Source organism: Choloepus didactylus, chromosome 1 (assembly GCF_015220235.1).
Source record: "Choloepus didactylus isolate mChoDid1 chromosome 1, mChoDid1.pri, whole genome shotgun sequence".
NCBI classification, from domain to species: domain Eukaryota; kingdom Metazoa; phylum Chordata; class Mammalia; order Pilosa; family Megalonychidae; genus Choloepus; species Choloepus didactylus.
Window position 1 is genome coordinate 167,825,102 of NC_051307.1, and position 27,520 is coordinate 167,852,621.

A 27,520-nucleotide genomic window follows, 5' to 3' on the forward strand; every position below is an offset into this window, starting at 1 on the left:
TGGGGAAGCAGAGATTTGCATCCAGGTCTTAGATATAGACTGTCTTGCCCTTTTCACCCTACAAGAATGTCTTGCTAGGACATTTCAATGTAAGCAAAGAAAGAAAGGTAACATAGGATTGAAAGAAAGTCAGAAGAGGTGTTTTACATGCCTTTTGTATGGGAGCAATGCCCCATTCTAGACACAGCTGTCCAGTAGAGTTTTCTGTGATGATGGAAATGTTTTTTTACCTGTGTTATCTGATATAGCCACAAGCTATTTGTAGCTATTGAGTATTTGAAATATGGCAGTGTGACTGAGGAACTATCTTTTAAAATTTATTTAACTTTAATTAGCTTAAATTTAGATTTAAAAAGTCATACATAGTTAGTGGCTGCTCTGATGGACGGTGCAGCCCCAGAAAACAAAAGCCCTGCTGGGTGCATCTCCAGACATCACTGAGACGAGTAACCAGTGGGCCATGCTTGCCTCAGACTTCAGAGTGAAGGTCTGTGAATGTTGGCTGCCCCAGACAGTCACATTAAGTAGGCTGCCCCTCGGGAAAGAGGTCAGATGGGCCCTGGGAGTTTGGGGCTGTGCATTCCCTACTGCAAGCTGGAGTGAGTTTGGCCTGCCAGCACTGGTGACCAGCGGTGCTCTGAGCCCCAAACAGACCCTGCCCATTGGTGATTCCCAATTGTTCCAGAGAGCATTTCTGTCCACTCCCCTCCCCTTCCTCCTTGTCTCTGACAGTCCAGAAGCACAGCGGTCATCTCAATGTTGCCCCTTCCAAGACAGCCTCACCTAAGAACAGAAATAGTCATTTGCCTGCTCAAAGTTGCATCAGAACATTGCTGAATGGAACCTTGGAAATCATTTCTTTCCACCCTCCTGTTTTACAATTGAGAAAGGAAGGCCTGGAGAAGTGACTAGCATCATTCTTAGCCTCTTTACCCAGGGCACTGACCCACCAAGCCCACAGATGGGCAGGAGCACATGGGCAAGAAAGAAAAATGGGAACCATCTGGTCAGGGGTAGGCATTTCTTCTGCCTTGTATGCTCACATGGAATTCCGCAAAATCAGTCATGAGTCAGGTGTATGTTTGGCAAAGAGAACAAACATTCCAATCATTTAACTACCGACACATACATTTAGATCACTTCTTGGTGAAAAACATTTCTTCCCTGATCTTAAAGATTCTCTGGAAAATGATTTTTTTTTTTTTTTTTTTTTTTTTTTAATTCCCCCTTGTACAGAGATGAGACCCAGTTCTCAAAAAGAGAAAATATTTGGAGCATATTTTTTGATTGACACTGTTTACCCCTTCCCTGGGTAATTATTAACACCCTTAACACTTTTCCAAGCAAGAAGTTCTCCTTCATGTCTAATTTCACTGATTTTTTTTCCCCTTTGACTCAGCAAGGTATGGAGACTGCTTAGCCAAGCCAGATGGACAAATTATTAGCAGGTCACATTATGCTAGGAATTTATAAGCTGTATCTGGCAGACTCTGTTTAAGGTTCAAAGTTCAAGGTTTCAGATACGGTCAAGCAAACCACATCAGACTTGAACTAAGAGCGGCTACCCTAATTTGAAAAAGTCTGTATAACAAACTGTTGGGACATTACACATTGGGAGTGAGGCACATCACTGAAATATATCAGGGAACTAGTTGCAATAAAAACACTCAAAATGAATCACCCCAAAGTTCTAGCAACCAGGAAACAGACACATCAGTAAGGTGAATATTTCTCATGGGTATTGTATGTCTCTTTTAATGACACCATATGAGCATATGGCTCCATTTCTCTCTATAACTAGAACTAATAAATATCTTCAAGTGGATAGTCACAGCAGATTTTTGGACTTTAGAAACATTAACCTGTTATTACCAGAGCTACATTGCTAAAGGTAAAGCTTGAATTTGAATGTGGAAAATGCAACCAAAGCCTCACTCACCTCAAAACACAAAGGTAACAAAAATTAATCCCATGGGACTGTTGTCCGATGACTGGCCAGCAAGATAAGGGTGGCTGACTTGTTCTAATTTTCAGCTGCTTCCACTTTATCACATGGAAAGTTTTTCACTTTTCTGAAAACTGTCACAGAGGAAAGAAAATGGGACTTGGAGTCAAAAGTATTGGATTGAAATGCCAGCCTGCCATTCAATGGCTGTGGTGGATTAGATTACTTTTCAAAACTATTCACTTCCTTCCTATACCACCTCCACAGGATAATTGTATTTTCCCACACCTTGACTTGGGGCTTGACCATGTGACTTATTTTTGCCAATGGAATGTTAACAGGCATGATACAAGCAAGGATTGAAATGTGCTTGTGTAGCGAGGGTTAAGCTCTTGCATGTTTGGCCCAGAGCTGGTCCACTGGTCCAAGGAAGAAGAGAGACATGAGCCCAAACCTAGACCTAACCTGCAGCTTAAGAGTCACCCAGCCAAGCTCAGACAGGATTGGCCAACTCCCAGCTGACCCACAGACATATAAACAAGAAAAATTGTTGTTTTACGTTTTAGAGTGGTTTGTAATGAGGTAATACATGATTGATTCATTGGCAAATAATTGGTTTCAGTTAACATGGGGATAATGATATCTACATTATGGTGGGATCTAAATGATGCTATCATCTAAGACCAAGTAGTATCCCACAACTGCCTTGAGTTCCTTAACATTTTATGTAATGACAGTTTGGCTAACCTGGGACTATGTTTCCCAGAATTCCCTTCCCTGTATGGTCCTGCATTATCCTTGACCACAAAAGACATTTTGTGCAAGATTTGGAAGCTAACAGTAAGGCATTAGATGTATTTTTGTATGCACCAAAGTTTGGAGCAGGAAACCAAGAATAGTGGCAGCTCACACATGGTGTTGTTAATCTGATAGCTTGTCTTGTCCTTGGCCAAGGGCTTACACAACTCCGTGGTGAAGGGCCCCAGCTTCCCCTGCAAGTCACCCAGAGGGCATCAAGATGGGAGGTGGTGAGACACATGTCTCTTTCTTTCCCAATGACCAGTGTATTAGTTAGGGTTCTCTAGGGAAACAGAATCAATGAGAGATATCTATGAATATAAGATTTATAAAAGTGTCTCACGCTACTGTGGGTATGCATGAGTCCAAATTCCACAGGGCAGGCAGCAAACTGGCAACCCCAATGAAGATGCCGATGAACTCCTCAGGAAACGAACTGGCAACTTCGATGAACTCCTCAGGAAATGCTTCACTGGGCTGCCGAAGAAGCAGTGAAGGTCCTCTATCTGTCTCGCTTAAAAGTCTTCAACTGATTGATTGGATTAAATCCAGCCAACTGTATTCTCTTATTGTGGAAGACACGCCCTTCACTGACATCATCAGTCAGAGCTGCAGCCAATTGACTGATGATTTAATAAACCAGCCTGTTGGTTTATTAACCAGCCACCAACAGTTAGGCCAGTGCTTGCTTGACCACACAGCTGGGTACCACCACCTGGCCAAGTTGACACACGAACCTAACCATCACAACCAGTTTCTTTCCTTCCCAATGACCAGTTTGGCTGACCTATAGCTACTGTAGACTCAACATCAAATGCAGAGATAACTGCCTTGCCTTGATACCTCTTATTAGTTCCCACAACCATGTAAAGTCTAATCCTTATAGCAAATGCCTCCTTCTGTATCACTCATGGTGCTTCTGCTTCTCTTTAAGATTGTCTCAGTATGGCTGAGTCTGTTGATATCTTAATTTGTAAATTCTGGTGATTTCCCTAGATCATGGTCTTGAGCCATTTCTGATGGAACAAGAAGTGTATACGATTAAATGGTCAGTTACTGAGAATTTACTATGTGCAAACCTGCTAAGTGAGTCAGGTGAGTATTCCAACATTTGTCCTATTCCAGGAAACATGTGTTGTGATTAGACCTGGACTTTTCCCAGGTTGTACAAAGATGAAATTTAGCGGGGCTCCTAACCAAAATACTTAAGTGGATTTGAGTGGTTTTATCCTGTATCGACCTGGCTAAGCTGGAACCGTTTCCCAAAATTCTCTTGCTTTATGGTTCCAGAGAAATTGGTGCAAGATTTTGGAAGGCAGAAATGAAGCAGTACCTGTGACTCTGAAGATCATTGTGGTTAGAGGTGGTGACCTGTACAGAGGTACTGGTCCATTCCAGTTTGTCTTTGCTCTTCCCTGCTGCATGTCCAGCTGTTTCCTGACTGTCAGCTTTCCCGACCAACAGCAAGCCCAAGCTCACCACCAAGTGCTTGACTGCAAACTCAGAGGTAACAGCTATGTAGAAGCAATAGCTTTACCTGGACTTCTTCACCAGCCCCCCTTGGTGGTTCCCGCTCCAGCAGCTGGATGTGCCTCACTTCCAGATTTTCCTGCAAGCTTGTATTTGTTCACCTGCACCAGTGCTTGGGGCAGACAGGGAAAATCTAAAGGCCTCCCCAAATTTTGTGGTGAAATCCGAAGACTAAAATATCCTAACTTGCTTTCCTAGAATTTGGCCAATATTTAATCAGAATTCTACTAAGAATTGTGTTTTCTCCTGAGTTCTGTATAGGACTCTTCTGCAAGTGCATTTTATGGAGCCAGGGAAGAGTATTTTTAACTATGATTTCTTTTTTATGTCTTTTGTTTTAAACTCTTAACAAGGAATAATTTGTAAATTGGTTTCCCAGTTGAATATGTAATCATGAGCAATTTGCTTTGTAGGAAGTGGGGAATGGCAGGCATCCCCAAATGGAGTTAAATAAATCCTAATTACTTACACCTGCAGAAGCTGTCGCTTTTGTCAGGTGTATAATTAGCAGCCAAAGCATGTGCTGGAAAAATGTGTCTTTTTAAATAGGGGCCACAGCCAGAGGCCAGACTGGGGTTCTCCTTGCCATGTACCTTAATCCAGCTTGGGCTTCCCTTGTCACTTGTTTAAAAGCTGATTGCATGCCTGAATAACTGTAGTTAACTGAACCCATGCTCATTGCTCCATGTGCAAAGCAGGTATGACCATTTAAAAAAAAATTGGGTTCAATCTCTTTTGTTTTGTGATGATGAATTCTCTTCTGCTTTCCTAGCCCAGTGGTTCTCAGCCAGCCTTGGCTGTATGTTAAAATCAGCAGGGAGACATTAAAAGTCCTGATGCACAAGCACCCCGCCAATTAAATCAGACTCTTTGGGGCTAAGATACAAGCATCAGTAGTTTGTAAATCTTCTAAGGGTATTCCAATGGGCTGCAAACTTTGAGAACCAGCTCTAGACCAGTGATTCTCAAAATTTTTGCTGCATGAGAAATACTTGAAGGGCTTATTAAAATAGATTGCTGGACCCTAACCCCAGAAGGATGTGGTAGGAGTGGGGGTGTCCAATAATTTGCCCTTCTGATTCCAAGAATGCTGCCAATGCTCAAAAAAAATATTGAATTACTTTTAGAATTAAAATATTTAACCTTTTTTCATATGACAGGCACCATGCTGAAAGTTTTATAGTCATTAGCTCATTTAATCATTTTCACAAGGTTACTTCATTCTTATCCTTCAGGTTTCAGAGAAAGTTCCAGGCCTCAGAGATCCCTTTGTTTTCCACCTTTCACTATCACATGACTTGTTTGTTTTCTTCTGGGCCCTAACCAGTCTGTAATCTTGTTTATTTCCTGACTCTTTTGGTTGCACGAAGCTCTGTGATGGCAGAAACCTTGCGTAACTTCACTGCTTTATCCCAGTGCCTAACACATAGTAGGCACTCAACAAACTTTTGCTGAATGAATAACCCACAGACCAACCCTATCAAAGAAGAAATATTATGGTTTACGTTTCACAGATCAGGACAGAGATATGAAAAGATTAAAAATTTGTCCAAGATCACAGCAGAGGAACTGAGATTCAAATTGTGCCCCAATCAGAGCCAGGCTCTCAAAACCACTGCAAGGAATGAGCATCAGTCTTAAATAAAGTACCAGCCTTCTTTTCTGGCAATAAATAAAATTACTCACCTAAGAATGTCAACTATCTTTGCTTTAGTGCCGCTTGACTCAAAGCTATTTTTTTTCCCCAAATAAAAAAAACCCAGAACTCAAATCCAGGTGGCCAAACTGTAGAAATAGTGGCAATTTCTTTCAGACTTAAAAAGTCTACTGTCCAAAGTTACTAATGATGCCCCAAAGCAGATTTCTACATGATATAAAATCATAACATCAACATCCTCTAATTCAAAATGTTGATTTTTAAGGGGAAGAAAAACTACATTAAAAAAAGGATTTGAATTATCTGACTTTATTTAGCATACCAATAGTTTATCCTGGTAATAAATTAATATATACAGTTATCAAAAAATGTTGGGTGCTTTCCAAAGAAAATGTTTCTTTCTGGAGTGTATGTAGAACCACTTAAACAGCTGTCTTCATAATTTTCAAATTCAAAAGTGTGGTAACATCAACTTTTTGAAGAATAGAGTCTCTTTCTCTGTAATTCATGATTTAGATAGTTGAGTTTATAAAGGTTTTAAATGCCATTTCAGTTCCTGCAAGCCACTAAACCTGACACTGTAGAACTGATGGTTCAGAAACCATCTGATCCAATCACCTAACTGTACAGATAAGGGATCCACAGGCATTGTCAAGGATTACAAAAGCTAATGAAAGGGAAAGCCTGGACTACAAATTGATTCTTAGAAAGCCTCCAGAAATGTCTGTTGGGCCAAATAAGGCACATTTATCACATAGAACTCTAGTCATATCTAAAACGCCTCTGGTTTTTCTTTGTTTAACATTGGACTGAATTCTGACGGTTCTTTTGTAGTTCACAAACATATTTAGTCATTCCGACTATTGCAATATCATGGATCACTGATTGCCAGGGCTGTTTATGTTTCTTTTCTCCTGGGATGTTTCAGCTTTGGCAACTTTTCTTCCCATTCCTCTGTGCTCATAACAGACCTATGTCAAGGGTGTCTGTTATTGTTTGAGATTCAACATTAGCAGAGGTAGTTAACATGGTATCAATATCTATAAAACCATCAACATTTGAGTTTAGGGCAGCTCATTTTAGTCAGAGTTATCACGAATCCTACTCTGTTCATTTGAACAGTCACTGCTTCTGAGACGAACTTTTGCAAAGCAGTTGTGGTTTACTTCAGGGGTGTCAGTATCCCACATGGCAATGAGATTTCTTAGCACATCAAGAATATGCCATGTAATGCTTCACATGACATACCCTGGTGATTTATTAAGTCTCAGCCTAATGGCTACACGTAGCCACACTGCAAGCAGGCAAAAGGCTATACAATTGTTTTAATTTAAACCCCCAGCAAGTGTGTGTAGCACATTTTATCAATCAGTAACAGAATATTTAAATTCTAGCAAGTCAGTTTTCTTTTAGGAGCAATTTCCCAAACAACCTGCTAGATATCAGTTCAATTTTTCAACTTTATATATATGCAGGAAAGTTGCATATATAAAGGAAAATTCTGAATTTCCATATAAGTGATTCTAATTTTGTGCTACTTCTCAGCACTGCAGCAAAGGAAAACTAAAGGTCTATCTTTATATATTTATTTTTCTCCAGGGCAAACATCTCAGAAACAGTGCATATCTGGTTTGGTTGCAGGTGATGGCACATTAGATGTGTCCCCATGGGCATATTTATTCAGAAAAGACCTCCAGTTTTCAAGCTCACCTTCAGCAAACAGAAGCCACTGTAGAGGCTTCATCTTTTAAGAGTAGTGGCATGATATGGTAATCATGCTGAAAGCATTGCCTCCAGCCATCAAGACTGGACATTAACCCCCATCTGGAGTATGATTTCATTAGCCTTTTCTAAAAGGAAACAAACAAAACCCAGATATAGAAATGTTATTTGCTTTGATCTTGCAAAATCATTTAAGCATCTCATTTGCTAAGTCGACATGTTTGGCTCCTCTCATTCTGTTACCAATTTTGCTTCTCTTGGCTGCTTGTCTTTTTATCTTATCCTGATTCTCCAGGAACATACAGAATACTGAAAAGGAAACTCGCTATTCTTTGACCATTTACCATTTCACTTTTTACTTTTCTTTCTTATTCACTAACTTTTAGCTCTGGAGAAATTATGACCTCACTGTATTTTCTCTTTAACACCATAACCAGCACTCTATGCATGAAACGTAACAGAAAAGGCATGCTTAACAGAATATGAACATCCTAACAATGACAAGACTGAGGAGATTAGCAAATTTTAGCTAGCAAATTTTCTTAGCAAAATTTATGTCAAATTTCAAAGGAAGGGCTAGTGTTAATCTTAACAACCAAGTAAAAAATACAATCCCATTTTTGTAAAGGAACACTAATAACTTTGAGGTAGATGATTCTGTCATCAGATACTGAAGTAGTTAGATTTAAGATACGAAAATAATGTAACTGAGGGAAAAAAATGTACTGATTTGAAACTATCTTTTAAAAAATTTGGATGGAAAATTAAGAACACCTGCAATTCAAAGTTTTATGTGTGAAATCCAGGTATGTCATGTTGTGGATTGCTTCTTAATTGAAGGTGAACGTCGCAGTTGTTGGAAAGAATCCACACTCTGTAACTGAGCAAAAAACCACAAGAAGGTTGTCCTTGTGAAGAGGTCTATAACTTTGCATTTGATTTTTCCATCTTGGCTCATTCTCAACTGTTCCAGATTTGGATTCTTAAAGCCTTCTTCAGCATTTAACTAATTCCTTGTTGGTGGAAGGTGCTGGTATTGTTTCTCCACACATAAATTGATCCTAAGATAGAATAAGAAATGACATTAACCATTGAACTTCCATGCCACAATGCATTAATACTAAAATTTTTTTGTTACCTCATCAATCTAGCTTTGTTAATTTTTCTATTGCTATGCCATTCTATCTTCTTTTAGAGAGTTAATGTCAGCACCAGAATAAAGTGTATCAGTTTTTAGTCTTGAATTCATATTTAGTATACAGCATCTCATAAACAGACATTCCTATCTTTACCACAGAACATCCATTTCTCAGAAATCACATCACACCTTTTTAAGTTTCTAAATTACACTAAAACTTTGCTTCTTTAATATTTGATAGTTCAAATAAATACCTCCTGTTCTCTTCAAAGTAATTACTTCTAACTAAAAGGAATATGGCTTTGTGTTTCCCAACACAGATCATCTGCACTATTACTTTGTAACTGAAGTTCAATTTCTGATCATTTATGTCAGCTACCACAAGCTGCCTCCCACATTACCCCTTATCTTCTGCAATCCGATCCCCCTAAGGATCAGCCCCTATTCCTCCCTTATTTCTCTCTCACTCCTGCCCAGCATCTGGAACCCTTCACTGTGGCCTTTGGAATTCATGATCCATTGTCAGCAAAAAGTTCTATAGTTTCAATCTCTTATTTACATCTTCCCTTTGACTTCTTGATCTAACACAGTGGTTCTCAACTGGAGATTCTGCACCCCTGCCCAGGGAAATCTGGCAATGTTTGGACACATTTTTCGTTGTCACAACTGGAGAGGTGGAAGGTCTGCTACTGGCATCTAGTGGGTAGAGGTCAGAGATGCTAGCATCCTACAAAGGCACAGGAAAGCCCCACACAACAAAGAGTTATCAGGCCTCAAATATCACTGGTGCTGAGGGTGAGATGTGGCTGTCCCCTAAGGACAGTACTTCCCCTATATCTCCCTGAAGTCAATGGCTCTCTAAAGCCTTCCTATTCTGAATCTTTTGTCATCAGATTATATCATTCACTACTCCTTTCTGTTTCTGTCATGTTTCCTCTGGATTGTACTCCCTCATTTTCATTCCTCTGGGACCTCCTACTACTTTTCACTGTCCTTCACATTTCATCTAGCACAAATGTTAGGATGGTCTATCATCGTAACAACTCTTCTCTCACACTGTCATATTTATTTAGCAAAACCAAAACCCTGATTACATTCAACTTCCTGTGTCTATAGCTATGTAGCTGAATGTCTACCACCTTAAACCTTCTCTTGATCCTACATCACCACTAGATACTGTCCATGTCTCTGCTCCTCTTTGTAGCAAAACTCCTTGAAAGAAACGTCTGACTTGCTGCCTCCTATTCTTCTCCCTCTATTCTCTACAACCAGTTTTCCACCAATGAGGTTTCTCTAATCAGGTCTCTGCCCCCAATACTTCATTGAAATAGTTCTTATCACCACCAGAAATGACCACCATATTGCTAAATCCTATGGTTAATTCTTGGTTCTCACCTTATCAGTGGCATCTGACAAAGCTGATCACTTCTTTCTCCTTTTTTCATTTGGCCTTAGTGGTTGCTCATTTTCAGTGGGCTTTGCTGATTTCTCTTTTTCTTTCCCTGACCTTTTAATGTTTTAATGAGAACCTTTTAATGTTCTCGTCTTCTTTCCCTGACTTTTAATGAGTGCCCCAAGGCTAAATCCTTTCTTTTGTTCATCTCTACCTACATTTACTATTCTGGTGATCTCAAGCAGATTCCTAGTTCTACATGCCATCTAGCTCCTGATAACATCCAAATTTACACCTCCAGCCCTGATCTCTCTTTTGAACATCAGATTTGCAAATCCAACTGCCTACTCAACAATCCCACTTGGATAACATATAGACCTCTCAAACTTCATTTGTCCAACAGGAACTCTTAATCTTGGCTGCCTCCTGACCCACATACCTGTAATCACTTGCCTTTAAGTTGAGAGTAACTCCATCCCTCCAATTACTAAGACCACAAATGTTGAAGTCATCCCTGACTCCTTTCCTAGCTATATCCAATCATTAAGAAAACCCTTAGCATTCAAAGTGTATCCAGAATCTAACTTCTTGCTACCTTCACTGCTGTAGCCTCATCTAAGCCACCTCATCTCCAGCTTGATTGGTGCAACAGCCTTTAAACTGGTTTTCCTGTTTCTATTCTTGCTCCTTTCTCACAAGCTACTCTCAACACAGCAGCCAGAACCATTCTTTTAAAACCTAAGTTAGATGACAACATTCTTCTGCTAAAAAATCCTCCAATGCTTCCCCATATCATTGACAGCAAAAGCCAGAGTCTTAAAGTGGTCCGTAAGTATCTTTGTGATCTGCCTCACTCCACTAATTTCATTTTGGAGTACTCTCACTTTCACTTACTCTGCTCTGGTTGCATCGGTTTCCTTGAAAAAACCAGGTATGCTCTGGCTTTAGGGCTTCTTCACTGAATCTCTCCTTTGCCAGACTGCTGTTACCCCTACGTCTCCTTCCCTCACCCCTTATATATGTATAGCTCACTTTCTCACCTTCTTTAAATTTGTGCAGATGCATTCTCATAATGGCCTACCCTGATCATCTTATTTAAAATTGTAACTTACCCCCTCCCTCCTAGCCCAGCACTCCAGATCTCCCTTACTTTGTTCTCTTTTTTTTTGTTCCAGAATTTTACTTTCTATATAACATATGCTCTACTTATTCTGCTTGCTTATCCGCCCCACCCCCACCTGCTCTCCTAGCACAAATTCTAAGCCCCACAAGGGCAGGGATTGCCTGATGCACTAAATTAAATTCATTGATCATTGCTTGGTGTGTAGTACAGGCTTGATACATATTTGTCAATTGAAAGAATAAAAAACCTAATCATTACGTTTCTAAACTCTAGTCTATAGAGTAGATTAGCCTGCTTTTCTCATGAGGTTCTGTGCCTCATCTCTCCATCCAAATGCCCCTCCTTTTAGAGTTCATCCTTAGGAGTGTTGAAACTATTCACTTAAAACTTCCCATTCTACTTACAGACCATAAGTTGGGGTTGGGCAATGATAACATTATTTTGTTTTCCATTGATAACGTCCTTGTGTGAAAGAAAATAAGGACAACTACAGACCAAAATGAGATTGTGAAATTGCAACAAAGTATTTAATTTCAAAAAAGATAATTCAGAGTTCTTTGTATAAGCCAGGCAAGAAATACTATATAATTGTTGTCTTTAAACTAAGGCTAGGTGCTATGAACAATCTTAATTGCATATTAATAGAAGAATAAAGATTGTCAATAACTAACCTTTATTTTCTTTCTATTTCTTAAGCAAGCAATAATTTTCCATAGAAAAGACCAGGTTTCTTTAATACATTACCCTCTCCATAGCTAAAATGAGTGAAGTGATTGGAACTCCTTAAGTTTTAATTTACAATATGGCTGTTTATTAATTGTTTAAAACTTCTGCTTAAAAAACATAGCATTTTACTTAACACACCATTATGAAACATTCTCCAGCACTTATATCAGGCAGGCTATTCTAGGTCCATGTCATTGCCTCACAATCACCACCCCACCTCTACTCCCACCGTTTTTAAATTAGATCTCTTACTTTGTCATAAATCACTTTTATAATGAGAGAGCAGCTAGGACACGTTGCCACGTCTTCTCCATTCTCCAAATCTTCCTATGACAAAATCAAACACCATGTGGTCAGTAGGGTCTTTCCTCGCCATCTCTGTTAGCAAGATCCCTCCCATCTCTATTAGCAAGCCCTTGGTGGCTTGCCTCCTCCTAAGGTGTGTGAGGGCCAAAACGGCCTTCCGCGAGAAACGCCAACCCCATTTCCCCCTGGAAACATTACTTAGCGGAAACACCCAGGTAGGTTAGATAAGGTTCGTTCGCCTCAAAACCCATGCGAATTAAAAACGAGCCCCCTCCTCCAAAGAAGTATCCCAGGAAAGAACCGTAGGGTGGGGAGACAGGAGCTCCCCGCCACCCCTTCCTGGGCTAATTGAAGCCAATACGATAGGCCCGCTGAAACTTCAGAGTGTTAACTTGGGGTGGGAGTGGGGAGGATAAACAGGGTATGGGTGAACCAGAGGATTAAGGGTGACGACGGAAGGAACACCGCAGGGCGACAACGTGCCGGCTCCAACGAGTTGCCGGACTGGAACCTGAGATTACCTTGGTGATGGCGAAGTTATCCCCACACGGGCAGGGGTAGAAATAAGTCTCCGAGTCCTCGTCATACTGAAAGTCCTCGATCTCCACCTCGTCGTGAAACACCGCCATTGTCACTGGGGTCAACCAAAGGGCTGTCGCCCCGCCGTCCGACGCCACCTCGGTGGGTCTAACTTCGATGGAGCCTGCCGGGGCTGCGCGCTGTCATCACGCACCGGTGCAAGAACTTTTGTTTCCGGCGCACAGAAAAGACGCAACTCCGGGACTGGCGGCCAAATGGGTGACCGGGTAGCGGTCACCTTGGAGACGGCTGACGTAGGGGGCGGAGACTCTGGAAAGGCAGGGGGCCCTGCTCAGTGGCACCGCACTTCGATTGGACGTCAGCGATCCGTAGACTGTCGGGAGAGCTGTTGCTGCTAAGTCATATCCGGGACGCCGGAGGCTGTCAGGCCACGCCGGGGTAATTTGGGCGGAGTCTGCAAGCTAGGTGCGGGTCGCGGAGGAGGCACGGAGGTCGCTCCCAGCGGCGGCGGTTTACCTGCTTCACGTTCGCCTTAACAGACCCTGCTGAAGGCTGCAGCAAGTACTAGGTAGCCTCTGAAAAGGGGGCACCTCGTTGCTTTGCTTGAGTCAGCGGCGGGAGCAGCTCTGCTTCCTCAGTTTCTCTCCTCGGTGACGGACGAAGAGCTCCCTTGGAATTTCGATTCACTGAATGAACTGGAGCTCAGGGCGACGCCCAAGCTGTTCCCGACTGTACTCGGCTGTTCAGGTACATCCCCGCCTCTTGTCTCTCACCCCACACATCCACAAATACCCTCTATTGTGTTGCTGAAAGCCCAAAGACTTGGAAGGCAGGGATCGAGTTCCAGTCCAATGTCTGCTGGGTATATAACGTTATTAACTGTAGTGATTTGTAGTGATAACAGTAGCAACATCATCTAATATTATTGGGAGTTTATGTGCCAGGTATTGTGCTAAGTGTAATTCTTACAGCATCTGTGAGTATTTAAATATTATTCCATTTTATAAACTTTGAAACTGAGGTTCGTAGATTTGGGTAACTTCACCAAGATGACACACGTGGGAAATGAAGAGCCTCTCTACAAAGTCCAGGGGCAAATTACTTATGTGAACTAGAGTTTCTTCTTTGTAAAAACTATAGCATCAATGACAGGGTTATCAGCATGAGGCCTCTGTATACCTTGAAGAGAAATGCAAACCTAAAGTGGTTTATTTTTAAAGCAGTCCTAGTGCCTTTTTGGGTTTCATAGGGCATTGATCCATTACTAGGTATTTATTTACATTTTCCTAGAGGAGGAATGCAGTTTAAGATCACTGGGTTGAAAAGGCAATATGCCAATGCTAAATGTATATGAGAGGGGGATATAGGGGAGGAATATGGGATTCTTGGTAGCGGTGTTATTTGCTGTCCTTACTAGTATATTGTATTGTATGACATGTTTATTTTTCTTTTTATCATTTTTTTCTTATTGCTAAAAAAAAAAACAAACAATTTTTCTTGTAGTAATCAGTATGTTCAAGTGCTGATTGTGGTGATAAATGTACAACTTTATGATGATACCATGAGCAACTGATTGTACACTGTGGATAAATGTATGGTATGTGAATATAACTATAAAATTGTAGGAAAATATATATATAGGAGTAAAAGTGTTGGAGGAAACATGGTGAGAGGGATGATGCCTCACCAATATGGACTAACTACAGTGTGTAAACTCAGAATTGAATCTTAGAACATAGCCTAATGTGGACATAATAATTGTAATAGTCCCTAGATTGTAAGCTCTTACAGCAGTTAACTCTATCCCTGAATTGTAATGCCTATCTCTAAACTTTGAGATGCTGATCCCCTAGCGTATAACCTGATTGGTCTCTGGAACAATGCATATCTCTGAGACACCTGAAACTCAGAGCTAGAGCTCGGCAGATATGAATGTCAGTATTAGTGCATACAGCCACTGTCAAAAAAAAAAAAAAAAAAAGCTGAAAAAGAGCCCAGACTTCAATTAGTGATATGAATGAAGCAGGTCTGGTTAAGACCAGGGCAAGCCAGGCCAAAGGGTAAAGGTTGAAACTGATTGTGTTTTAAAACTTCAACTTCCATGTGAGACCAAGGGAATAGATACCTATTTGGTACAGGATCTAAACTTTCTAAATGGTACAACTCTACAGTTGATTTGTTCAAACACCACAATTGCATGGAACTTTGAATAGGAAGTGAGATACGGTAGGTTAGTATAGGCTGGAGTGAAATAGTGACACATCCCAGAGTAATTTGGGCAGATAATAAAAAATATATTTACAGCCTCCCCCTCCCCAGCCCCAAGGATCTGGGGGAAGGTGCAGATGTGTTGGACATCCTTACCTGGGCTAGTGTTGATGTTGTCACAAACATTGGGACTGGTGGTTTGATATGCTGAGCCCTCGAGCATGGGACTTGCCCTTATGAAGCTCATTACCACAAAGGAGAGTCTAAACTTGCATGTAATGGTGCCTAAGAGTCTCCCCCTGAGTACCTCTTTGTTGCTCAGATGTGGCCCTCTCTCTCTCTAACTGAGCCATCTTGACAGGTGAACTCGCTGCCCTCCCCGCTACGTGGGACCCGACTCCCACGGGTGTAAATCTCCCTGGCAATGCAGAATATGACTCCCGGGGATGAATGTGGACTCGGCATCGTGGGACTGAGAGTATCTTCTTGACCAAAAGGGGGATGCAAAATGAGATGAAATAGTTTCAGTGGCTGAGAGATTTCAGATGGAGTTGAGAGGTCACTCTGGTGGACATTCTTATGCACTATATAGATAACACTTCTTAGGTTTTAATGTATTGGAATAGCTAGAAGTAAATACCTGAAATTACCAAACTCCAACCCAGCAGTCTGGACTCCTGAAGACAATTATATAATTATGTAGATTAGAAAGGGTGACAGTGTGATTGTGAAGACCTTGTGGATCACACCCCCTTTATCTAGTGTATGGATGAGTAGAAAAATGGGGATAAAAACTAAAGGTCAAATGGGGTGGGATGGGGGGATGATTTGGGTGTTCTTTTTTCACTTTTATTTTTTATTCTTCTGGTTCTTTCTGATGTAAGGAAAATGTTCAGAGATAGATTGTGGTGATGAGCGCATAACTATGTTATCATACTGTGGACAGTGAATTGTATACCATGGATGATTATATGGTGTGTGAATGCATTTCAATAAAACTGAATTTAATTAAAAAAAAAAATCACTGGGTTGAGAAGCAGATCTGCATCCAGAACCTGACTATAGTGTGAATTAGCTCTTGGGCCTGGTCATTTAAATCTTTTGGCCTTGTTTCCTCTTCTGAGGTTGGACTAGAGATGATTTACAAGATCTCTCTCAGATCTAACATTCTATTACATGGAAATTAAGAATTTTACTTGGTTCTGTAATTGCATATACCATATTTAGCTTATATTTTGTAATACATATACATAATACACACATATACACATCCCTTTATTTATGTCAACACTCAGATGTTTACATGAAGTTACCTATTTTGTGCACCTGAGGCAAGGCTCCAATCAGTTTGGCTCTGTTTTAGTTTCCTAGGCTGTTCAATACCTTGAAATGAGTCAGGTTGAACAATGGGAACTTATTCACTCATGATTTGAGGCTGGAAAAGTCCAAATCAAGGCATCATCAAGGCAATGCTTTCTTCCTGAAGACTGGCATTCTGAGTCTGGCTGCTGGTGACACCATGGTCTTTGGCTCCTCTGACACATGGCAATGCACATGGCTGCCTGTCTTGGCCTGTCCTGGCCTGTCCATTCTCTTCTGGTTTCTGTAGAATTTCAGCTTCTTGCTTTCGTGGCTTTTTATCTCTCTCAATTTCATTCCATTTATAAAGGACTCCAGTAATAGTATTAAGCTCATTCTGATTGGACTGGGCTACACCTTAACTCAAGTAACCTCATCAGAAGATTTACTTACAATGGGTTAACACCACATGGGAATGAATTAGATTTGAGAATATAATTTTTGGGGGTACATGCAGCTTCAAACCACCACAAACCCTTTTAAAGCTTGAAAACTTAAAGAGGAATCTTTGTGAGAAAGTCCAGAAGTTATGTTAAAGGAAGGTTTATAGAAAATTATTTCAAAGTCCTCACATAACACTTCATTTTGCATAATTGGAGAGCAACACAGAAGCCAGGAAACATTTGTTAAACTTGTTGAGTTTAACTGGGATGATAATGGACTGTCTGGGTAAAGGAGAAATCCTAGCAAAGCCAACACATTTCAGCCACTGTTCCTTTATAGAGATACTAATGCTGCCCAGGTAGTATCTTGGAGACGGGAAGGAAAGAAAGATTCTCTGTTTGTTCTGCAGGCACAATGATCATTTTGAGGATGGAAACCAATTTTAGTTCTTCAGTGCGTCTGAGCATGAGGACCTACAGATTATAAAGATGAGCCATTTTTTAATGTAGAGAAGTGATTACAGTCATATTTGGCTCATGGAATTAGAAATTGAAAGTCCTTTTAGATAGCAGTTTGGAACTATCAAAAGCAATTCACAGGGGAATTTTAAGATCTGAGGTTGGTAGTCCTAAAAATTATCAGGATTTGTTGGGTGGTTTTTCTTTGTAATTTTCTAACTTTTCTTTGAGTGTGTATTACATAAAATGGGAACAAACAAACAAGTGAACCACTTATTAATAACACTGTGTCAGGCACCATATCAAATGCTTTGCATGTGTTACATCATTGCCATCCTTTAAAACAGCCCTCCTAGGTGTAAATATCTTTAACATTGGGAAAATTGAACTTTAGAGGCTTAGGAACTTGCCTAAGGAGCAAAGCCCTTAAGGGGCAGTAAGCTAAGGTGAGAACTCAGATCTCTTAATTAACTGTGATACCATTTGTGATGTGATGGTGATTCAAGCAGAATCAGATTTAAACAACTGCAGACTGCTGAGATTTTCTGCTATAGCAGGGCTGGTTCCCTTCTGACCTAGATTTAGGGGCCTCCTCGACCTTCCATACTGCTTTCATTTTGCTATCTGTTGACTATACCTTTTGTCTAGTCAGGGGTATTTCCACTTATGGTTCTGCCCAGTTTGAGTTTGTACTGTGCTGAATAAAGTAAAGCCATAGCCAAACATGTAATACAGTTTTTTGTTTGTTTGTTTGTTTCACTTTGCCCAGCACAGTTTTAAGTAAAACATTACAATGACTACTAAACTTTAAATTTATTCCCAAAGGAGAATGGAAATATTTTGTAATGAGACATTTTGGATCCTGAGAGTGTGACTAATTGTTTTGGGGTTATTTGAGATCACAAATGTATATGATTTTGTTTTTCAGTTGCATGTTTTAAAAATGCAGTTTTATTGAGATATATTCACATACCATACAAACTATCTAAAGTATACAATCTCTGGCTCACAGTATTGTATATGTTTTTTTAATCATGAAATGTTAACACTGCTGATCTGGAAAATAACAGTGACCAAAATTCTTGGTATAAAATTGAATTTGGGACTCGGTTAAAATTGTGTAATAGAAATGTATTTGATGAGTGCTGTACATTACATGTTCATCTACTTCTACCGCCTCCTTAGTTGTTATCCTAGTCTAATCTTAGACTTGAGCCTCCTAACTGGACTTCCTGCTTCCATTCTTGCTTCAGCCAGCAGCCTGAGTCATCCTTTAAAATGTAAAATTAGATTGTTTTCCTTTCCTAGTTTATTCAAACACTTCAATTGCTTTCCACTGCCTGAGAATAAAAATTCATGCCTTTACATTGTATACCTGCCTGACCATCTCATACAGCTCTCACCCAGCTCACTGCTTTCAACTTACATTGTCCTCAGTTTCTCTTGCCTGCCTGACTTGTTTCCGTGTTTGGGCCTTTGCTCTTGTTTATTCCCTCTGCCATTTGTTTGGCTGCCTCTTCTTCATCATTCAAGTCTCAGCTGAGACTGCCTCTTGCAATAATTTGCTTTATGTTTTACTCCATCAAACAATTGGACATATATTCCGCCCCCCAGAAAGTAGTTTTGTTTGTTTGTTTGTTTTTTAAACTTCATTCAAAGAACTTTGATAACCTTCTAAAAACGAAAACAATTTGATAATACCTTCCTTGTTTACCAGTAGATGGCACCCTTGGTCGTGTTTACTACTGGTAACAAGACAAGATTTTCACGTTTTAAGGAAAACAGCTTTAAAAAATTAACTTCTTTGTTTTCCAGTGTAGCGTAGGCACTAAACTATATCCTATTGTGAGGGTAATTTATCTTAGAAATGGTTGTCTAAAATATGGAGCAGAACAATATTTTCATATTTGAATATATGCATGGCAGTTTTATTTTAACAGGGAGCTCAGCCCTAAATGGCATGTAACTGTATTATTCCTGTCATTGCTCTTGTGTTTCACGGAGTGGATTTCCTAAGTAGAAAGAATTAAGGACAGGCCAAGGAAGATGAAAAGGAAGAAGCAGTAAGAGGAATGATCAGAAAGGAAAAGTGGAGACATGAGGAGGACGAATAGATGGAAAGGGGGTCATTGAGAATGGGCTCACTGTGAGGTGATGCCTGCTCTTCATAATGAGCTTTTTCTTTTGCAGTTAAGAGGTAGTGGTGCTTTGTATCAGTTTCCCAAATCATTATTCTTTTATGTTCTCTATGCCATTGCAGGAACTTTGTGAAAATCTCAACGTATTGAAAAACTGTCCAGGTTTCACCTGGTGTATAAAAAGGCCTTGTATGATAATACCAGGACCAAAATCTTGCTTGTCAGTCAGTCAGCCAGCCCTATACTTAATGCCTCCTAAAACCTCATGGACTTCTAAAGTAAGTTTCACCTTCTTTCTTTTGGTGATTAACACACCATTTTTGGTTTACCACATTTAAAGAAGAGAAATTACATTTAGTAGTCTTGCATGAGGTAAAAGAGACCTTACACATCTTTATTTACGAGAGAAAAATATTGCAAATCACATGTGTGCCGGTTTGAATGTATTATGTCCCCCAAAATGCCATTATCTTTGTTGTAATCTTGTGTGGGCAGACGTATCAGTGTTGATTAGATTGTGATTCTTTGAGTGTTTCTGTGGAGATGTGCCCCACCCAACTGTGGGTGATGACTCTGATTGGATAGTTTCCTTGGAGGTGTGGCCCCACCCGTTCAGCATGGGCCTTGATAAGTTTACCGGAGCATTATATAAGCTCAGACAGAAGGAGCAAGCTTACTACCGCCAGGAGGACACTTTGAAGAATGCACAGGAGCTGAGAGAGGAGCTGCAGATGCGAGGCAGTTTGAAGATGGCAGTTGAAAGCAGACTCTTGCTCCATAGAAGCTAAGAGAGGACAAACGCCCCAAGAGCAACTGAGAGTGACATTTTGAGGAGGAGCTGTAGCCTAGCAGAGGGATGTTCTGGGAGAAAGCCATTTTGAAACCAGAACTCCAGAGCAGATGCCAACCACATACCTTCCCAGCTAACAGAGGTTTTCTGGATGCTGTTGGCCATCCTCCAGTGAAGATACCTGATTGTTGATGCATTACCTTGGACACTTTATGGCCTTAAGACTGTAACTTTGTAACCAAATAAACCCCTTTATAAAAGCCAATCCATTTCTGGTATTTTGCTTAACAGCAGCATTAGCAAACTAGAACAGCATTTATCTACAATGATACTGCATACTATGGCAAGAAGAAATAGCTTTTTTATCTAAAGACAAAGTTATGAAGCAGTGGGCTTTTTTATATGATTTGGTTATAACTGGATAAATTACATTTGACTTATATGACCACCTGGTTTATTTACTTTTATTTGTTTTCTGTCTCCACCCACTAGAATATAAGCTTTCTAAGAGGGGCTTTGTTTTGTTCACATCTATATCCCCAGTGCTAGGCCAGTGCCTGCCACATAATGGGCTCTTAATAAATATTTGTTGAACAAAGGACTAAATTAATGAATATGGAGTAGGCAGATGAACACACTTAGTTTGAATATTTTTCTAGTAACTTTATTCCAATTAATATAGAGCTCAGAAATAGTAAGTATTCATTCGAAGAGCTCAGAAATAGTAAGTATTCAAAGTATATCTTCATTTCTTCTGAAGGTCACTAAGATAGAAAAGGACAGATCTGGTACTATAACATGTTATAAGTGGCCATTTTAGGCAAAGAAATATTTAAAAATTGGCATAGGAAAATGGAATTGTAGGAACCAAAGATATATCCTCTTATTCCCAATCAATGCTGTTCCTGATAGCCCTGTGGTTTTTAGAATTTGGAATGTTGGGGAACCTTCCTGTGTTCTTTTCCTTTTTAAACTTTTTATTGAAGTAAAACATATAAACAGCAAGTACACAGATTATAAGGGAACAGCTTGATGGATTTTCACAAAGTGAATACTCCTATATAATCAGCACCCAGATCAAGAAACAACATTGTCATTACCAACCTCCCAAGGATAACTACTAACTTGATTTCTAATGTCCTGGACTAATTTTGCCTGTTTTTGTACTTTATATGAATGGAATCATAGAATATGTGTTCTTTTGAGTCTGGGTTCTTTCATTCAGTGTGATACTTGTGAAATTCATATGTGTTACTGTGTGCAGTTGTAGTTTGTTCATTCTCAGTGTACGTAGTATATACTGTTGTATGAATCTATCACAATTAGTGTATTCACTCAGTTAATGGTCATTTGGATATTTTCTAGTTTTGGCTATTATGTATAGTATGACTATGATCCATGTTGGTTTTAAACATCTGGAAGCTAAGTTTTTTATGTTTGGGAACCTCAGGAAATTTGTCCATGCCTTGCACTTTACCTAAAAAGACATATTAAAGATTTATGTGGTTTTCTTTGTGTGGAATGTAATTATTAGTTATAAAATCTTATTCTTCTATAGTAGTATAAGACTAGTCACATGTGCTTAGAGATTTTGGAAACTAATAGAAACATGACTATTTGACAGCACCAATAATTATGTACTTAGGTATTGTGGAGATCAGTTGAATCAGTTTTGTCAGGATGAAGTTAGGCCCTTTGTTGCCTTGCTGTTGGGTCATCTCATAACAGTAGCAACAGAAATCGAAACTCTTCTTTGTTGGCCCCTAAAATATCATTTCTTCACTTTTTCTTAAAATGATTTTAACTTTATTTTACATTTGGCCAGGAAGCACCATGGCCTGTGCTGCTGCCGTGATTCCTGGGTTGTTGCGAGGCTCTGTTGGAGCCTTCTGCACGCGGGTCACCTCGTTGAGATTGACACCCAGGGCTTTGCGCCACCTTACTCTAAACAGGTGAGTCGTCAGCCTTCAGTGTCATTTGAGGTTGATTTTCAAAAGGACCTGACATGCTGATGGTCATGGGAGGCATATCAAACTCCTGAAGGTGGTAACACATTAGCTTAAATTTACATGCTGCTGGTATATTGTGAACATCTAGTTGGATGTGCAAATTTTACATTAGCTAGCGATTTTCTAGGATTTGTAATGTTATATTGTATTTTGAATAACCATAATATTCCCTATGGAATAGTGCATAATATTTCCATAGGGAAAACTAATTTTCTATTCTTATGAAACTAATACCTATTAACCTAATTTCACTTTCTGTTAAAGCATAATGAAATCCAAAAGGAAAACTGATCATTTGGAGAGAACTGCAAATGTCGTTCGACAGGAGGTCTGTATCTTTGGGCTATGGGAGGATTTTCCAGTCTGGACAGTTTGCATATAGCTGTGACTGGCTTATGGATAACGTGTTAGGTTAATTTGGTCTCTTTGAAGGATAGTCAGAGAAATTTGTCCTAATAGAAGTTCTTAAATTTTTTCCTTTAAACTTGAAATGAATGGATTAATTTTTGATGAAGGTAATGTAGCAGCAATTGAGAGAGTCATCCTTCAGGGTTATATTTTAGAGCTGTAACTCCTCTTAGGGCCTGTATTTTATGAATGGCTTACTTTTTCTTCTTCTTTTTTTTTTTTGGACATTATGTCTCAAAGTCCTTATTCTCATCCCTACTTTAGAACAACTTGTTTCATCAAGGGAGAAAGCACTAACATCTGGGAAAGGACGAGCTCTTGTTCCCCTTTTCAAGTACAGATTTTTTTCCACCATATTCAGATTGTAGAAAGCTAATCTACCACCTGAAGTGATGTCAAGGGCTGGGAAACAAAGGACCCTCACCCTTTACATTAGTGAGTAACCCCGTTTTCACTTTAAAACATATATTTGCTTTTTGAAATATATTTAACTTAATATTCTGAATGTACTTAAATTGACAGTAGGAAAAAACTATTTTTTATAAAGAAGGGCTATACACTTCTACAAACATGGTCAGAAACTGTATTGTGGCAGTAGTTTAATTTTCGGTATTAACAGAAGGATGCATCTGAATGTAAAGACATATTATTTTAGCCCCCACTTTTCAAACTAATTCTACTTTCAGAAAATTGCTTTGGGACTGAGGGTGGTATGTTTGTTGATTCAGCTTTAAGTCAGTGTTTTATATTTTTTTCAAAGTCTTTGTAAAATTAGTTCACTGTAGGAGGTTTATGGAAGGATGGGGAAAATATACTTTTCCCATTGATGATAAATCTGAAAATACTTTCTTTTGGTTTGTACCATATGCAAAAATGCTGACTGTAAATGTGAGACTTCTTGGGATTTTTCTTTAAAAGTGAGAAAACTTGTTAGTTGTGAAGAAAAAGCAATTTATTTTACATGCTTGGATGACTTGAGCAGGGGATGGCAAACTTTCTGTAAAGGACCATATAGTTAATATTTTAGGCTCTCCAGGCAGGCAGTCTTAGTTGCTGTTGTAGTTAGTTTTGTTATTCATGGCACTTTATGTTTTATAAAGTCACTGTGAATGCTAAATTAGCGAATACTGGACCGTTGTTCCTAGGGGAAATACAGGATTAGGTTTCTATAAGCCTCTGGTCACATTTTTATCAAAAGTATCAATAATAATCTTGTTGTGTGTGTGTTTCTGTTTAAAGACATCATATATAATATATAGTTGATTCATTAACGTTGAACTCACAGCCAATAGCCCTGTGATTTATGCCTGAATGAGGCTTGTCTAACTCACACATCTTCTCCTTAAGGCACATCCCGGCCTTCTCAACCTTTTCATGTTAAGTATCCTTAAACACTAAACGGTACTTGAGCACTAAGCTTGAGGGCCATTTTAAATAGCAAAATCATCAACAAAAAGCACACAAAATGCAAAAAGCGTGGCTCTAAATATACTGTGAAGAGGACATTTGTTTATAATATGAGAGCTAAAACAGGAAAGCAGAGTGTCACCTGTTCAACCTCAGCTGGGAGCATCTGTGTTGGGTGATGCAGAGTTTTTGCCACTGTGTGCATGTATGAATGACCACAGAAGTGCTGCTAGTATTGATTTTGGGATTAAAAATAAATTTTGGTGTGTAGGAGAATTTGCAGATATGGAATCCACAAATAATGAGGATAAACTGTACTCAACTGCCTTTGTAGTATGAAAGCAGTCATAAACAATACATAAATCAGTGGGTGTGGCTATGTTCCAATACAGCTTTATGTACCAAAACTCCCAGATTTGGCCTCTGGGTTTTAGATTGCAAATCTCTGAATTACAGTACTCAATTAAGAATTTTATGTGACAGTTATTGCGACTTCTGGAGGTTATTTTGAACCAAATTTAAGCAAACAACTAAGAAAGTTAATTTAAACTCAAATGGTATGATTGAAAAGTTGAGACTTTTAGTGCCCAGAAATCAGAAAATTACCGAGTTAAAATTCCAGTCATGGTATATAAGCTTGGAGGAAGAATTTTCCAATTGCAATTCTTTTACTTCTCTTCTGTGTCTCATTTTCACTGCTCTCCTAAAGAGAATAAGAGTGGAGAGGAGATGGGAGGAACTGGGGAAAGCTAGGTGATACCTGGGGCCACCTCAGAGGTATAAGGTCACTCGGGCTCACCCCCAGTCCCTGAAGAGGGCAACTCCTAAGCATCGAGCTCAAGGGGCTTAACCTTGGAATTGTCAAAATGAACAGCACATCAGACTGTGCCATAAAAGAACTGGACCAGCTTCTAATAGGCTCACCTACTGCTTTTGCCACCCCTAATTTGTATAACAGGTATACTTTACAAAACTCCCCTCATCTCACTTGCTCTTCACTTCATGTCCATTACCATTCTTGGTAGCCTAAGAATAAGATGTTATCTACATTTTACAAAAGAGGAAGCAGAGCTGGAAAAGTCCCGTGGTTGGGTCAGAGGGAAGCTCCAGGTCAGGTATCTGATTCCTAGGCCAAAGGACCCTCCTGCCTCTCCTAAAGTGGCGAGAGAAGAGTGCTCACCCACCCAGCGCTGTCTTTTCAGTATTGGGCATTGTATTCCTTCAGGAGAATTTATTGAATAAACATTTTATGATGTTTATGCATCTTGCTTGGGCTGTAAACGTAACCCCTCTGAGGTCATCCTGATGTCAGAAACTGAACTGTGAATTAAATGACATTTGACTGTGTTCAGGTCACATTTTTTTTTTTATTAATATTTATTCACATACCGTACAATCATCCAAAGTACACAATCCATTGATCACATTACCATCAGATAGTTGTTCACCCACCACCACGATCAATCTTTTTTTTAACATTTTCCTTGTACCAGAAAAAGTGAAAGCAAGAATAAAAAAAACGAGTAAAAACAGAACACCCAAATTGTACACCCTCCATTCTTCCTTTAGTTTTTTTTTCCCCCCCATTTTTCTACTCATCCATCCATACACTGGTCAAAGGGGAGTGTGATCCACATGGCTTTCCCAATCACATTGTCACCCCTCATAAGCTACATTGTTATACAATTGTCTTCAAGATTCAAGGGTTCTGGGTGGTAGTTTGATAGTTTCAGTTATTTACTGCTAGCTATTCTAATTCATTAGAGCCTAAAAAGGGTTATCTATATTGTGCGTAGGAGTGCCCACCAGAGTGACCTCTCGGCTCCTTTTGGAGTCTCTCAGCCACTGAAACTTATTTCATTTCTCATCCCCCTTTTGGTCAAGAAGATGTTCTCCATTCTATGATGCTGGGTCTAGATTCCTCCCTGGCTGTCATATTCTACATTGCCAGGGGTTATTGACACCCCTGGGTGTCAGATCCCATGTAGGGGGGAGGGCAGTGAGTTCCTGCCAAGTTGCAACCGAGTTTTAAGAGTAGGTTCACATTTTTTAAAGAAAATTGTAGAATATAACATATTTACATAGAAGTGATAACTCTCCAGTTGCAATTTTATAAGTAGTTAGCAAATTTCAAAGAATGTTATGGGTTATAGTTCCACAGTTTCAGTTATTTATTGTGAAATAACAATATATATACAAAAGGTGGTAACTTTCAAATTACAATTTAACAAGTATCTATATAGCAAATTTCAAAGAATGTTATGGGTTACAGTTCTACCATTTCAATTCTTTCCTTCTAGCTATTGTAATACCCTAGCAACTAAGAAAAAGAAAATTATAAAAAGATATAATTATTTGTTAAATTTTATCTTGTCTGTTGCTACCTCTTCCTCTAGTTTAGTCACTTTCCCAATCTTCAGGGATGTCTAGGCAGTGACCACCCTAACTTGTTCATGTTGAAAGTGGGTATCAACATTATGGGAAAAGGGGACCCAACTGGTTGATGTTCTTGAAGAGGCTGTTGCCTCTGGGTTTTGAGACTTAGTTGGCATAGGAGCTCTCTGGAGGATTTAAGTTTCTGAAGAATAAACTTAGTGAGTGAAACTTTTATACAGTCTCAGATAGGGACCTGGGTGTTTTTTAGTGTTTTGGGGACTACTGTTGACTTGGGCTTATCATACTGTGGCTATTTGGGATATCTAACTGAAGTTAGCATAGAAGTAACCTCCAGGACAGCCTCTCGACTCTATTTGAAATCTCTTAGCCACTGAAACCTTATTTTGTTGCCTTTCTTTTTCCTCTTTTGGTCAAAAAGGCATTCAATTCCTCTCAATGCCAGGGTCAGGCTCATTTCCGGAATCCATGCCCCACATCACCAGAGAGAATCACTCACTTGGGGGATCCTGTCCCATGTTGAGGGGAGGGTGATGAATTTATTTGCAGAATTGGGCTTAGAGAAAGTCCACATTTGAGCAACAAAAGAGGTTCTCTGGAGATGACTCCTAGGCATAATTGTAGATGGGCTTAGCTTGCCTTTTACAAACATAAGTTTCATAGGAGTGAGCCTTAAGATGAAGGGCTTGACTTATAAACTAGGGGTTCCTAATTTCACGTAGCATATGTTCTGTCCATGATAATCAATCAGTATCTCACATTATCATCACTTAGTTGTACAATCCTTATCATTCTGCATGTTAAACAATTCTCATGACCCAAAACACCCCATAGCTCTTTTCAGCCTTAATTATTTTCCCCTAGTATTTGTGTGGTACCAATAAGGTATTCCTATTAATTATAGGCCCTAGTATGCAATAGGTATATTTTTCCCATATATCACTCTGTTGTCAACTCTCTGTACCAGTGTCATACCTTAGAAGTACATCATGTAGCACCTATCTGTATTTGTAGGGCTGATCTGTGGAATACATGCCTTTAAACAACCCCTTTAAATCCTGTTTGCCTGAAATGCAGCTCTGATACT

General features: G+C 39.5%; 2 protein-coding genes across 8 annotated transcripts in view; one reads left to right on the plus strand and one right to left on the minus strand.

Moving 5' to 3' along the window:
* Positions 1-5,370: 5,370 nt before the first annotated feature.
* DPH3 (diphthamide biosynthesis 3) lies at positions 5,371-13,079 on the minus strand. Its single transcript, XM_037845450.1, has 3 exons — positions 12,860-13,079; positions 12,285-12,359; positions 5,371-8,713 (listed from the first exon to the last, which is right to left on the minus strand). The coding sequence occupies exons 1-3, from the start codon at positions 12,965-12,967 to the stop codon at positions 8,648-8,650; spliced, it is 249 nt and encodes an 82-aa protein (XP_037701378.1). The 5' UTR covers positions 12,968-13,079; the 3' UTR covers positions 5,371-8,647.
* A 210-nt stretch (positions 13,080-13,289) lies between these two features.
* The window catches only part of OXNAD1 (oxidoreductase NAD binding domain containing 1), an 89,394-nt gene continuing 75,163 nt past the window's right edge, over positions 13,290-27,520 (plus strand). For 3 of the 7 annotated variants that reach the window (XM_037845530.1, XM_037845522.1, XM_037845512.1), the window contains exons 1-4: positions 13,290-13,625; positions 19,548-19,703; positions 22,041-22,167; positions 22,489-22,552. In XM_037845530.1, coding sequence (XP_037701458.1) covers positions 22,049-22,167; positions 22,489-22,552 — 183 coding nt within the window. In that variant the 5' untranslated portion in view covers positions 13,290-13,625; positions 19,548-19,703; positions 22,041-22,048. The remainder of the gene's footprint in view (positions 13,626-19,547; positions 19,704-22,040; positions 22,168-22,488; positions 22,553-27,520) is intronic. The other 4 variants (XM_037845495.1, XM_037845474.1, XM_037845484.1 and 1 more) reach the window with 4 other exon arrangements.

Excerpts from the sequence above, each read along its gene's own strand:
- DPH3 (XM_037845450.1), bottom strand. The coding sequence starts at position 12,967 with ATGGCGGTGTTTCACGACGAGGTGGAGATCGAGGACTTTCAGTATGAC. Across the intron at positions 12,360-12,859 it reads ATAACTTCGCCATCACCAAG|GAAGATTTGGAGAATGGAGA; the intron begins GTAATCTCAGGT and ends ATTTTGTCATAG. Across the intron at positions 8,714-12,284 it reads TAAAAGTGATTTATGACAAA|GATCAATTTATGTGTGGAGA; the intron begins GTAAGAGATCTA and ends ATTCTATCTTAG.